At 42.5% G+C, this 14568-nt stretch overlaps 2 protein-coding genes across 9 annotated transcripts in view; one reads left to right on the top strand and one right to left on the bottom strand.

Moving 5' to 3' along the window:
• The window catches only part of wnt5b (wingless-type MMTV integration site family, member 5b), a 91861-nt gene that overhangs the window by 42335 nt on the left and 34958 nt on the right, over positions 1 to 14568 (top strand). For 6 of the 8 annotated variants that reach the window (XR_010096780.1, XM_063500663.1, XM_063500666.1 and 3 more), the window contains one exon: positions 3670 to 3759. The exons of the other annotated variants lie outside the window; for them this stretch is intronic. Coding sequence is in view for 5 of the 6 variants with exons in the window: in XM_063500663.1 (XP_063356733.1) it covers positions 3742 to 3759 (18 nt within the window). In the remaining variant the exon portion in view is untranslated. The remainder of the gene's footprint in view (positions 1 to 3669; positions 3760 to 14568) is intronic. 8 annotated transcript variants of the gene reach the window in all.
• Positions 7732 to 11539, bottom strand: fbxl14b (F-box and leucine-rich repeat protein 14b). Its single transcript, XM_063460393.1, has one exon. The coding sequence runs from the start codon at positions 10875 to 10877 to the stop codon at positions 9675 to 9677; it is 1203 nt and encodes a 400-aa protein (XP_063316463.1). The 5' UTR covers positions 10878 to 11539; the 3' UTR covers positions 7732 to 9674.

The raw sequence follows: 14568 nt of genomic DNA, 5'->3' as shown, positions 1-14568 counted from the left end.
TAGTGGATTCTGTATATTTGATGCAGCTGCTTTTCTATCTCTCAGCGAACAAGGTTTGATGTATTGATCTTCCGAAGATGTGATTTGTGTGTGTATGTGTGTGTGCCTAATCATATAGTGGAACCAGTTTGTGTAAAGGGTTTTAGAGCGTCCTAACCTTGCCCTTTAGAAACCTTCAGTGTAGGTGAGCCAGCACCTCTTAAAACAAATACGCTTAATTCCCTTCTCAGTGAGAGCTAGTCAATCCCAACTTTGCTGACTTCACTTTCACAAGAGCATTAACAGTCAATGCATACATCTGAGTCCAGCCTTTATCACAGTGTGCATGTATTTTGTATTTTTTTTAACTTCCTTTATAGAAGGAAAGCTCGTGATTACTATTGTAATACCAGTCACCTCTGACAGGAGTTGTAGGTTTTTATCAAGACCACAAATGCCAAAGAAAGCTGGTCTCCACACCTCTGATGTTAAAGTCTGAGGAGATTTGTTGTGTTTTTATTTTTCAGCCTTGAATTTTAGTAGCTATGGCATCAATATAGATTTTTGGATCTCAACATGTTTGCGCTCTCTGGTGAAAAACTGCCCATACTCCAAGAAACTTGCCTGAATCTTTTTTTTTCTCTCTTTCTTTTTCATAGCTATTGCACCTCTGCAGTTTGAACTCTCTGCGCTACTGGCTTTTAAAACATAACGCATGACTTTTAGGGACATTTAAAATGTCTAATATATGCATTTTAAGGTTTCCTGCCATGCCGTTTCTACATTGTTAAATACATGTTTCACTGTCTGCAGTACCGCAGGTTGCCAGTGATGGCATCACTTTCAGCATCTTCCTCCTGCCCTCTGTTGCCCTCTAAAGACTCCCACCCCCAAAAAAACTTCTCTGAAAAGTCATTTTAATGGAGTGAAATCTGCTCCATTGCACAGTGTTTCCTGTCAAACACGTGTTAAACCCCATCAACTGTTGCTGCAGTTCTCTGTCTCCCTTTCTGCCCGTTTCCCGCGTTTGAGAAAAGCATGACAAATTTTTTTAACAAAATAAAGAGAAAGAAAAAGTTTTCACTTTATTGATGCTTGAATGACAAGTTCAACTGACAGGAAGGTACGGAGAGCTGGCAGAGAGGAACACACACACAAAGCGAGTGTCTACGCACATGCATTATGCACGCGGGCCTTCAATCATACGTATGCGGGAAGACAAGCACACACAAGCACACCACACCACCCACGCTCCCAACACACTGTCTCACCTGACAAATTAGAATGAGTGCGAGCCTGTTGGTTTTTGACTTTGCAGGTATCTGTCACATTTCTGTCAGAGCTTCACGTGGTTTCACATCAAGACAAAGAAAGGCTCTCTCTCGCTCTCTCCCTCTTTCTCTTCCTCTCTCTGTCCTTCGCCTCCTTCCTGCCGTTCTCCGTGTGAAGCAGAAATAGGGAGCAGAAGTCAGCATCACATGCTGCATAATTCTCAGTCTTCCGATTGTAATTGCCAAGGCTTTCATAAAAGATTCAGCGACGACGTCCATGTTTTGATTTTGAATAAAGCAACATCTTATGTTTAAAATGAAAGATTTAGTGTGTTGTTTTCCTTATCCAATCTGTCGGAAAACAGCACAGAATGGCTTGTCTGGCAAATGTAACGACGCTGATCATTTTCTTAACATAGCTCATGCTTAAATATCTATATAAAAACTCTGTACTATATAGCCATAATGGTGATGATGACAGACTGAAAATTCAAAGAGCCCACAGCGGTATATGACCTGATAACAGCATGTGGGAGATTAATAAAAAGTTGAACACCCAGAGGATCTAAGATTGAAGAGTGATTTATTGCTTTAGTCACTGTGAAATGATTATCAAATATGCAAAAAGTGCTCTTTTATTTTAATCATACGTTGAATATGTCCGGGTTTTGACAGCTGGGGAGCCAATAACACGCCATCTTGGGTGTCACTGAGTGCTTGCATAACTTGAATTGATCCTTTACGCCACACTACCAGAATATGGCAATGTAGCTCTTTTGTTTAGTCACCCAATTTGTGCACAGTGAAATATCTCAAATGCAACAAGTGTGCAGTGGCATAAAACAGTGGAAGCACTTATTGTCCCCAGAGGATTCACTACAAAGTAGCAGTGTGTTACAGTACTGTGCAAAAGTTTTGAGTTACACTTCATTTCTTTATATTTTGCTAGAAAATTTGGAAAGTAAGTGCACAGATTTATTGAAGCATGTGCGAACATACCTGGAAGTACAGTATAGAAGGCGAAAACAGAGTTTGTACAACTCTAATGAGCTTGAAGGTCAATGTTTGCGATTGCTTGACCACCTTTATTCTCCAACACACCCTAAACCCTCTTAGACAAACTTTGACCTTTCGTTAAATAGTCTTCAGGAATAATTCTTCAGGTTTCTCAAAGGACATTCAAAGCTCTTCTTTGGATGTTGGCTGCCCTCTGTTTTGTTGTCTCTCAAGATGATCCCACACTGCTTCAATAATGTTGAGGTCCAGCTACGGGAGGACAATTGCTGATTATTTTCTTTTTTTCACACTACACTGCAAGTGCATTTGAGATCATTGCTTTCTGAAAGATGAAGCTGTTATCAATCCAGATGGTATTGGAACATCAAAATTTGATGTTTTTTCTGCATCCATAATTCTGTCAATTCTGACAAGATCGCTGTACTCACTGTTGTACCTTTCTCCTGACCTCCGTGCATATTGTGATAATTTGAGGTGAAATGTTCAGATTTAGATTCTACCTCTTGTCCCTGAAAAGTATTCTTCTTAATAAAACTTAAGACGTTTTGCCTAATAATAAATACTAAGATTTTTATCAGTGAGTTTCTCCAGTTTGTTTGTTTTCCTCAAAGGAATAATGGGATCCTGTCTGGTGATCCCATTATTTTACCTTTAGCACCTCTAGGAAATTATACCTTAATCAGCTGATTGGCTCGTAATAAAAGCAGACATTTGCTGCAGTCGAAAACCAAATTTAAAAAAATGTAAATGATGAAGACATGAAAATGTTAGATGTGTGTCTTTAGAGCAGTTAGAACCACAGACCCACCTCTGTCTAGCAGGCAAAAATAATCAAATTCATTTGTTAGGAAGGTTTTTCACTAATTCATCAGTTACAGGTTGGATAATGTCAGTGTTCCTTCTTTTCCTGTAAAAGTTAGATTTTCAGAAGTGGAAAAAAACTCTTTTGACTTATCCCTAAAGTCTTACCTTTGTAGAAAAGCAGCTCATTCCTTTGATAGGAATGTGCAGCAGAGGTGTGTGTGTGCCTTGTGCCCAAGTGAAAATAATTAGCTGGTCTGCTGGGCAAAAAAAAGCAGAACTGTTTTTTTATTTTATTCTTTTACATAGGTCATTTTAATATGTGTGTGCACACGTGTGTGTTGTGCCAGATATTGTTGGAGCGTGTGTGTGTGTGTGTGTGTGCGCACAGACGGTATTTTAACATGGCTAGCCGACTTCTTGCAACCCACAGTTAAACAGTGACTCACAGATTCCTCTCTCCCTCTCCTTCTCTTTCTCACCAACCTCAACTTTTTCTCATCTGTTTCTTTCCCCGTTCCCCTCCTCAATTTTTACCACTTCTCTACTTTTCTATCTTCCTCTCTCTGCTTTACTGCCTTGCCGCTGTTCCTATCTACAGGTTGGGTGCTGACTACAGCAGACTGTCGGACAGAGGTGCTTTTTCTTCCGCTTCTCTGCCTCTTCCCTGACTATGCCAGCTTTAAAACCAGTAAGTTACAATAAAACCACACCATCCCCCCTCTGCTCTTTTAATGCTATTTTTGACCAACACTGGTTCTGAAAAGTGTGTACAGTATGTGCATGGATGCCTAAATCAGAAGCAGTGGTAAATGTTCTTGACTGGAGCTGCTGGTTTAAAAAAAAAGTTTCCTGAAGCACATAGACACACTGAGCCCCTGAGGGCCCCAGGGACAGCTCTACAGCAGACGGTAGAGCAGTCCACTGTACCTCAGCGACACCTCAACACCAGGTGCCACAAAGAGGAGGAAGGAGGCAGGGATGGTGGGGAAAGAAATGGGAATTGTAAGGGGGGGTGAAGACTGAGAAAGATAAGAAAGGAGCACTAAAGGAAAAAGAGAAATAAAGTTGGTGGTGAAAAGAGAATGACAAAGGTAAGATAAGAATGGGAAATAGAGACGTGAGGAGACAGGAAGGAAATAAGGCTTCAAAATAAGTTGACAAGAAGAATAAGAAAAAAAGGCGAGGATGAAAGCTGACCAGCAGACAGGCAGAGATCTAAAAACAGGCCAGAAAGACAGACAGACAGACAACACAGCAGACGGGAGAGACAGACAAGAAGCTGTTGCAGCCAAAGGCATGTGGGGGAGGGCAGTAACACTCCGCTGCTAATATCCCTGCTGCTTTGTTGTGAAAAACCCCAGTTCGCCTTTTAATGGCGAACTATTCCTTTAATGATAGCAGTAAAACACTCTAGCACACATACATAACACCGTTCCTCTCCACCTGACAGGAAATGTGGTTCAGAGCGCAACGTGACAAGTCACAGTTCAACTTTTACAACTTGCAGGCCACACACACACACACACACACACACACACACACACACACACACACACACACACAAAACAGGTTTCAAAAGCAAAAACAGCACTATGAATAGTATGAAAAGGTTTTCTCAGTGACCTATATGCAGCAGAAATGTTGGTTTTGTCTGATTTAAGTGCCTGTAAGTTTTTGAATTTGAAGTAACTTTGTTTGGGAGCTGTCAGTCATGCAGGCAGGCAGGCAGGATCTGTGAGGGGGAAGAGACAATCTCACTGAGAGGAAGCTACAATATGTTCTTTACATGAAGTCCTTTTCATCCTAGCTTCCTACAGTGCACACGCTCTTTTGCCCGAGCGCAATGCTGAACCTTTAGGATCCACGACAAAGTGAAAACCTGAGGAGAGTGGTGGTAGTCAGGTAGTCAGCCTTTTGTGATATTCATCAACAAGGATAAGTAGAGCTTAAAAGCATAGCAGTGGCTCTCAATGTTATTCTGAAGCTGTAAATTCCTCTTTGTTAGCCATGTGGATCAATCATGTCTGGACATTTGGTTTTGCTGGCTAAAGAGAGATTATATCATTAAGCAACCATAGAAGATAGGACTTTGGATTGGATGTGGAAATTACAGCTATTTTAATTTGTAAGCTAGTATGCAGTTTTAATTGACTTTAACTGAAGCAGACAAGCTTCTTCACACAAAAGCTAACATTCTTGCGACCCTAAGTTCATGTCCTATAGTATAGGATCAGGCAAGAGCCAAACTGTTCACTGTTTTTTAAGATGGATTATAAATGATGCACGTGTCATGTGCAAAAAACGAACCAAAACTGCAGGAAGAGGGACGGCTTTTCCTGCTGTGCATTTATACAGTTATTACCAAAGAGAAGTGCAACTGTCCTAAAGGAGAGTGTGCAGTCATAACCTGGTTTTTGTACTTGCAGTCTATGCACAGAGTGATATATCATGCCTACTAAGCACATAATGCTGAACACCCAGGATTTAAACTCACTCAGCTCTCTCTCTATTTGTTCGAAATGCAAATTGAGTCATTCTGTACAATAACATTCATGTTTGTATTCTCCTAAATTATTGATGAGATTTTGTTTTTAATTGAGAAGAAAACCTTCAATATTTTAAAGTAGGAAGGGCCGATGCCTCTTAGTTCTTCCGCACAACCTCCAGGGACTTACAGCAAAACAGTGAGGAGCAAGCAGATATAATGTTAAAGCATGATGGCTCTTCACTGTGTTCGTGTGTCCCCCAGTAGCACCCAGCAGCGGGGGGCTCAGGAGCAGAGTCTGACCTTTGACCTCCCTATGGAGTGTAGTGGACAAAAAGGGATTTTCCCTGTAGGGATTAATAAAGTATTGCATTATCATTTGAATGTAGCTGATTGCATCTTCGTCAGTCAACACTTCAGCCTGCCGACCTTTCTGTAGAAACCCACGATATGACCTTCTCTTCCGTATCTGCTCGGTAAAGGTCTGCATGCACAAATGTCAAACGATAAAGAAACAATTAGCTGCGTTGTACGTCTCCCACTTCTATTCATTAAACAGCATCCAAGCTACAGTTTATCTCAGTGTCACACCTCTTTTACTTTACTCCTATGGCTTCATGTCGCCTTGCTGCAGCATGTAGGAACTCCTAATCTAACTCAGGCATCTAGCACATAAACACACATTTTCTGGTAGATTTAAAGCAACACTAATGCAGGGTCAAATTACATCAGCAACAGTAGCTCATAGGTCCTGTCATTCTGTGGCTGACAAACAGGTTTGAGATGCTTCTGGGACAAAGCTGCTCAAAATGTCACAGACTGTGTCTCTCTTTTTCCTTTTCTTTTTTCCACATCTCAGTGTGCACTGGTTGCAGCGTTATTGCACAAGACCAAAGGCCAGCTAAAGCAAACTTAAGAAACAGCAAACACTGGCATTCTGTGAGTGTGTGTGTGTGTCTTTCTTTCTGTCTTTCTCTGTCCCTGTGGTCAACAATCCCTCTGCTGGCCTTTATCCCCAAATCCCCATGGACAGAGAGTCAGGGGAGTGAGAATGCTTAAATGCTTTGAATGATGGTGTGGAATGCTAAAAAGCAGTCTGTGTGTGTGTGTGTGTGTGTGTGTGTGTGTGTGTGTGTGTGTGTGTGTGTGTGTGTGCGTGTGTGTGTGTGCATGGTGGTAAGTGAGGGGGGGCAAAGTAAGGGGGGAGAGGGGTCTCTTGCCTGGTCTAGGATCTGGTATGCGTGACTGAACAAGAGGAGGAGAAAGAGAGGAAGAGAAGAAAAAAAAAAGCACCCAAACCTGCCTTTCTAACTTCTAAAGGGAGACAATGGCTACTGACTGGCCTGGCAACCCCCTGTGTGTGTGTGTGTGTGTGTGTGTGTGTGTGTGTGTGTGTGTGTGTGTGTGTGGTGTCACTTCACACACAGGACACGTCCTGATGGAAAGCAGAGAAGAGGGAGATCTGCTCTAACCAACTTTTAGATCTCATTACGCCGCACATGCAGCTGCACAGACGCAGCTCTGCCACATGTGAAGTAAAACACTGAGAAAAGGATCTAGACTAAATGCCCCAAACCTTTCATTTAAACCAGGAAATCCACCAAATACACCCCCCCCCCCAAAAAAAAAAAAAACCCTGAGAGTTGCATCTGGAACTCAGTTAAGCCAAACACCTTTTGGTAGCGTTATAGAGGACAAAAAAGAAAACAAAACAGACGTTTATGATTAGAAAAAATCAGCAGGGTAGAACAGTTTCCTGCAATAAACGCCTTGGTGATAATTAATTACACAGGCCCTGGCAGCCAAATCAAGACGGCAAGCATCCATTTTGAATCTGCTCATAAATAATAAAACAACACAAGAGAAATTTTTTCAGCCCTTTTGAGAAGCAAGACAGGACTGATGAGGGACAATGCTCAGAGATGCGTGGGCGATTATTGGGAGTAATGTATGAAAATAAGAGACCTCATTGTCTTAAATGTGCCTGAATATGGAATATATCTTTGTAGGACAAGAGCAGAGCAGTTGTGATTGTCTTTATGGGAAACAAGATTAAAATACCTTGTGGGTATTTTTTTATATTCCCCCTCCAAAAAAAACAAAACAAAACAAAACAGAAAACAATGAAGCGCTACACCTACACAAAAGTAATCCACACCGCTCTCGTTCGTTCATTATATAAATATCTTTAATTGTTTTAACCGTAAGAATATAAAACAATTTAATTTTGGGATTCTGCATTTTTTTTTCTCTTTACAAACACATAATATACAGTACATCTTTTTATTGTCAAACACACGCACACTCACTCACACACAGCTTTTTCAGCAGGACGCACATCCGTAGATTAATTTTCTAGCAGGTCATTGCATTACATTAAAACGCGCACACACTGGCGTCGGTGTGCGTGCGCGTGTGTGCATGTGTGTACAGCCTAAATGCGTGTGTGTGTGAGAGAGAGAGAGAGTGAGAGAGAGATGGGGAATAGCGAGGTGGAGAGAGGGTGAGTGAGTGAGAGAGACGCATTCTGCTTGTAACCAGAGACGGGAAGGGAGAGAAAGAAAAATAATCGATTACTCCTTATTCTAAGCATGTCTCAAAATGGATTTGGGGTATTTTTATTCAGGGGGAGAAGGGTGAGAGATGGTAGGAAAAAGAAGAGGGTAAAAAAAAACAAAAAACCTCCTCCTCCTCTCTCTATATACCGGTGAGAGCAACATGAATATGAATGTGTCGGTATAAACGTGGGAAAAGAAAAGCCACGAACCCTGATTTGTTTCCACGAATAAAGGCTAAGATATAGAAATCACTTCAATTTGAAGTACGACGCTCTGAGCAACATTCACTTGACATTTATCTCCACCAGCATCCCTTTCACAACAAAAATACCTACAGCCTAATAATCCTGTAAGGACATACACTGGGTTTTTAACGATGGTCCGATCATACCTTTAACATGCATCTATCGTTATAGAATCACTACAGGTATAGGCTTGCAATCGCATCTCCTTTATATTGATCAAAGCTTGAATGCAATGCATCTCTAAAAGGGTGTAAAGTTGGACTTTATCCCTTTAAAAAAAAAAAAAAAGGAAGGAAAAACTGAACAATATAAAAAGCTCTTGCACTCAAGCAGGTTTTTAATGTATTTTGCATAAAGCGACGTCCTCTCACTCTCTGACTGGATCTGACAGCCCGCCTTCCCCTTTCCCCCTCTCGTGGCTCTCTCTGGGAAATTGCTCTTGTTTATGGGGGTAAATTAACAAAGGTAGTTAGATTGTGTCCTGGTCTCCTTTCTCTAGCTCTGCTCAGGGAAGAGGGAGGGAGGGTAGAGAGAGGCGATGGAGGGATGGGGGAGGGGGCAGACACAAGTCCCTTTAGGCACATTTTCTCCCAGTCTCTCTTTCCTTCTTAACAGTATACACCCTTTGAAAATAACCACATACGAGGTAGCCACATGTTTTTTGTGTGTCTGTGTGTGTGTTGGTTTTTTTTTGTTTTTTGTGTTTTTTTTAGGCGTGATGGCTGTAGCGGAGATTAGTCGTAAATGCCTCAGACTCACTGCAAAAATAAAAGTCCCACATTGAAGTTTTAAAACCTCTCTTTTTGACTTTTAAGGATGGATGCAAGTTTTCGCATCTAGAATTTTCTGGAAGCAAGTGTCAGGAAGAGAAGCCGATTCTTCCATTAGGGAAAACGACACCTGATTGGAAACAAAATCTGGCAAACAAGCTGAAGTTACTCTAGTCCCAAGTCCAGTTTTTGTGAGGTCTTAAAACTCGATTTGAGATCAAAACATTGCGTTTAACACGGATTTTCGTGAGCTCATGACAGAAGTTTTGAATTGCTTTCTGCCAGGCTGAATATTGGAGTCAAACACTGATTTCAGTCCTGCAAGGCCAACAGAAAGAAAAATAAAACATTTTGAGCATACATCCTGGTCACATGGGAGAAGCACACCTTACACAGAAGGGAAAAAAGGAAGGATTTCTCTCTTTTTAAATAAGAAAAGAAACTCCTCTGCCCACACATCCCTCCCTTTTCCTGCTCTGTCTCCATCCAAAAAAGAAAAATAACACACACTCCCAAAACAAAAACAAAAAACCAAGCATTTCCAATCACCTCACTTTCTCACTCTCTGTCATCTGCCAGAGTCCCAGGTTCAACACTTTAAGGCAGGGGAGCTGTGTGATCCTCTCCAGTCCCCTCTTGGTGATCTTGGTACATCCATACAGGTCGATGCCCACCAGCTGGGTGAGGTGGTCCGCTATGAGCTCCAGCCCTTTGTCCGTGATGCGCACGCACTGTCCAATGTTAAGGGTCCTCAGCTCGTGCATCTGCCTCACCATCCGGTTTATCCCGTCGTCGGAGATGTGACACGAGCACAGGGACAGGGACTTGAGCTGGTACAACCCCTGAGCGATGTACGCCAGAGTCTGGTCCCCTATCTTGTCACAGAACGAAACATCAAGCCCAGAGAGTCTTAGGGTGCCCATGGCAAGGTGCATCGTCCCCGTGTCGCTTATGTTGTCACAGGAGCGTAGGTTGAGGCTCCACAGGGAAGTCATATGTGAGAGGTGGATCATCCCTGCGTCTGAGATCCCCCCACAGAAGCTCAGGTTCAGTACCCGGAGCTTGGTCAGCCCCTTGGAAATGTGTTTGAGTGACAGGTCTGTCAGTTTCTGACAGTCTTGGAGGGTCAGGTACTCCAAGTTCAAGCAGCCCTCTGCTGCACTACGGGTCATGCCCGCCAAATGTCCAATCCCCACATCTGAGACATGCCTGCAGGACCTCAGATTGAGGCTCTTGAGTCTGTGGAGGCCCCAGGCTATCAACAGAAGCCCAGTGTTGGTGATGTTGCTGCAGCCACCAAGCTCCAGCACCTCCAGGTTCTTCAGATACTGAGCAATCCTCCCTAGACTAGAGTCTGTTATCTGCTTGCACAGACTCAGGTTCAAAACCCGAAGTGATGGGATCTCCTGCACGAACGCATGGCCCAGCCCGTTATCCGTGAGGTTGTAGCAGCCGGACAGATTGAGGGACTCGATGTTTGGCATTCCCTGGATGACATAGCTCAGGCTGCGGCGCAGAGACAGGATCTGGACCCTCCGGATGCCCCTGGCCTGGAGGCTGGGGAATAAGGAGGGATTTGCCCGGCGGAGGTGCAGCTTGGCTTCCACCCCCCTCCACACTGACTTGTGGTAGGATGCGTCCCTCCAAGCGATGCACACTTGGGCTACCCTGCCTTTGTCCCTCACGTCCAGATAACTGAAAATCATTGCCAAAATTTCTGGGAAGAGGCACGAAATGTGCGTCTCCATTGTTTTTCAAAACCCAGGCATATAAAAATTAATACTCCACACCTCCAAGGCTTAAAAGAAAAACAGAAGACTCAACTCAATCACACCCTCCTCTCGCACAAAATGCAAAAGTATCAACAGTCCCAGCTATCCACAGAAGTAAAAAAAAGAAAAAAAGAAGAAGAAGAAATTGGAGTTGTGTGTTTCTCTCTTTTTCTCACACTGAACTGTGCAAAATCGATCAAACTCCCTCCAGTGCCACGTGATCCGGTCTGGTTGCGCAGTAGGATTCAAATGTATTAAAAAAGAAAAAAAGGGGGAAAAAAACAACAAAAAAGAGCGTTTATTCCTGCCTCAACCCCTCTCTCCGCCAAAAAGAGGAGGAGAGGGGGCGAAAGGAAGAAGGAGGAGGAGAGGAGGAAAAGCGTCAATCCTTCCCCCTCTCGCTCCCTCTCTCAGACGACGCTTCCTTGTATTATACCTACAAAAAGCCTTCCTCTCTCCGCCGTGCGAGGATCCAGACGGTCATACATTTCAGATTAAGAAAGTAAAAACAAAACCAACTCGCTTACCGACACGTATTAAGAAGCGACCCCATGGTAGAAAAGCAAAAAAGATAGAGTTGGAGCGGCTTTATAGGCAGAGTGAGAGAGAGAGAGAGGGGCGTCCTGGGCTCAAAGCCTTTGTCTGCTCTTTTCAAACCGACTTGGCAGGGACCCCAGCACTCTAGCTGTACCGAAGGGGTGGAGGGAAGTAATAATATCACCCTCGTCTCTTTAAAATGTATTTAACGACAACCACCGTTACTACGGGCATTTTAATAACAGGTCGTTACACCGAAACGTTCTTACAATGATTTAATAGCAGATGTAGCTTGAAATTAATTCGCTATTTTATCGACCCACCCCTACCCCCTCCGTGTCACACAGTTGGTTTGTCCCGCCTCAGCTGGAACGGTGCGAACAGTTTCCCTTGGAAACCAACTTCTTACAATTCAGTTCACTTTGGGCTTTAACCCTTTGAGCGGACCACACAGGAAACACAGGGAAGCCAAGTGGAGAAGCTCCTTTCAGTCCGCTTACTTGGCATGAACGTTTAGTATTTTTATTCTGAATTTGTTGTTATTGTTGTTGGTGTTGTAACTAGAGCGCTTCTACAGCTGCCAGCCGTGTTCATTGTCTTTTTTTGTAAACAGCCCCTCTCCGTCCACTCTCCTCCAACACTTTACTTTATTGCAAAACCAGAAAATAAATGTACTTTTCCAGAGACGATCAATCAACATGTCATCAGTCAAATACTGGGAAGAATAACTGTGGCTCCAATAAAACAAAACTGAGTTTAAAGAATAGTTTAAATAACGCTGAAAACAATGTACAACCCGTGAGTAAAAATCCCTTTTAATTAATTTGAACATGCTTTATTGGCTTGGTATTTGGCAGAAAGTTGCCAAAGCCTTAAGACCACATCAGAGGTTGTGTCAGTGTGTGTGGGTCACTCCCTTCACTACACAGGCACACACACACACATATAAGGTTGCAGTTTTACAGCCACTTTTTTACAACTAATAGGCTCGTGATATACAAATGCACAAGATACATACATTAAAGTTGGAGCATAGATTACTGTGGTAATAAAATATTCTATAAAGTGTAAAGCAAATAAAATGTCAAAGGCTTTCTTTCTCTCATGTGTCTCTCATAAAGAAGCAAACTTTGAAGCTGTTGTCTCACATCTGGCATTGGTTATGTTTTGATAGTTGAATAATCAAAGACTTATTTTAGACTCAGCTGATGGCACTGAGAATATATCAGTGTGTGTGAGTTTCAGTAATAGATTGCTATATATAGATGCTTTCTAATGTTGCTTATTCAGTGTATCAAACCATAATAATGACCAATTATAGCAACGAAGGTAAATTTTAAAAAGGTGTATCATTTTAGAGTTGAGGAACAAGTTCCTCAATTCTTAGGCTAAGTCAAGAAACCATCACCTGCACTAGTCTAATTTAGTTAGATTTAGGATGTTGCATAAACCAAGAACGCATCTGAAACCTATGTAGACAAGTGGATAAGGATAGGGAATGATTATTAGAAAAAAATTGATATTTCAGTATTGAAATATATTGCGTAGCCCATATGACATCTTTAAAAAGATTTCTGTAAATGAAATAGCCAAAGAACAAATTCAAACATGATTTGGATAAGTGAACCTTCCTGAACAGTCTTAAATCTGAGAGTCAGTCCTCATGAGGGCATCTTTAAAGTCTAGTAACTGCAACAAAGTGCCAACAATTTGGATGAATCAAAAAGCCGTAGGGAATTGCAAGAAAGTTTCAGAATGTTCGTCTGAAACTTTTACTCTTTCTGCATGCACACAGCACGAAAGAGAAAGGCGAGCCGCTGTGCTGCAGCCGCTCACTTGGAGCGGCGTGCATGTGAATATATTACAGTGTGATAGATTTGTGGATATTTCTTGCTTTGTACATGATTTGTCTGGCATCTGTTGGGCTGTCCGTCCATGCGCTGTCAGTATTTTCCGCAGCGTTATTGGTTATGAATTTGCTTGACTGCTCAGTTGGGGAATCTGTGTGTAGTTTGTAGTTTCTGTGGTTTCACGCATGTTAACTTAACTGGTAATTCTAAATTAGTGTGCATGGTTCTCTGTCTCTCTGTATTAGCCCTGTGCTGGACTGTTGACCTGATCACAGTATACCCTGCCTCTCACCTAGTGTTATAGCTTCCATCCCCCATGACCCTGGCTGGTTTAGTGGTTAAGACTAAGGGGACCAGTGGATGATTGCAGGGACTGTGTAATGATAAGATATGGCTGGCAAAACTATAACTTTTATTGCCTTAGTTTAGTAGCAGGAATGCCAGTGCTCCATATGCTCCACTGCTAAGGCAGCTGTGTCTATATGTGTATGTGTAGACTGAAATTAAAAGATGTGACATTTTCTGGATGCATCTCAAAGCAGCAGTGTAATTTTGTTGCTGCAAAGTGACCATCGTGGGTGTAGTGCTAAATTATCAACTAATGTTTGCAAACTTTTTCATACAGAGGGATGAAACTGATGAGACATACCATGAAGATATGGGAAAGAGTTTTTGAAGCTAGGTTAAGAAGAGAGGTTATGATCAGTGAGCAGCATGGCTTCATGCCGAGAAAGAACACTATTGATGCGATGTGGTGCAGGACATTTATGAGGACGGTGAGACAGTGGTGGCATCTGTTGGGCTGTCCGTCCATGCGCTGTCAGTATTTTCCAACAACATGCCAACAACATGCTGACAGATGAGGTTAGGCAGCAGTCACTGTGAACTATGATGTTTGCAGGTGACACTGTGATCTGTAGTGAGAGCAGGGAGCAGGTGCAAGAGAGCCTGGAGAGGTGGAGGCATGCTCTGGAGTGAAAGTCAGTAGAAGCAAGACAGAATACATCTGTGTGAATGAGAGGGACAGAGGTGTAACAGTGAAACTTCAAGGAGCAAAGGTAGTAAAAGTAGATAAGTTTAAATACCTGGGTTCAACCATCCGTAGCAACAGACAATGCTCAAGAGAGGAGAAGAAGAGAGTGCAGATGAGATTTGATTTGTAACAGAAGGAGAGCAGCAAGAGTGAAAGGGAAGGTTTATACGATGGTAGAGAGACCTGCTTTGGTATGATTTGGAGATGGTAGCACTTACAAAGAGACAGGAGGTGGAGCTGAACATGC

This window comes from Pelmatolapia mariae, linkage group LG17, assembly GCF_036321145.2.
Source record: "Pelmatolapia mariae isolate MD_Pm_ZW linkage group LG17, Pm_UMD_F_2, whole genome shotgun sequence".
In the NCBI taxonomy this organism is placed as follows: Eukaryota; Metazoa; Chordata; class Actinopteri; order Cichliformes; family Cichlidae; genus Pelmatolapia; species Pelmatolapia mariae.
This window is presented reverse-complemented; position numbering and strand designations above follow the sequence as displayed.

Coding starts and splice junctions, on each gene's coding strand:
- fbxl14b (XM_063460393.1), bottom strand. CDS start 10,877: ATGGAGACGCACATTTCGTGCCTCTTCCCAGAAATTTTGGCAATGATT.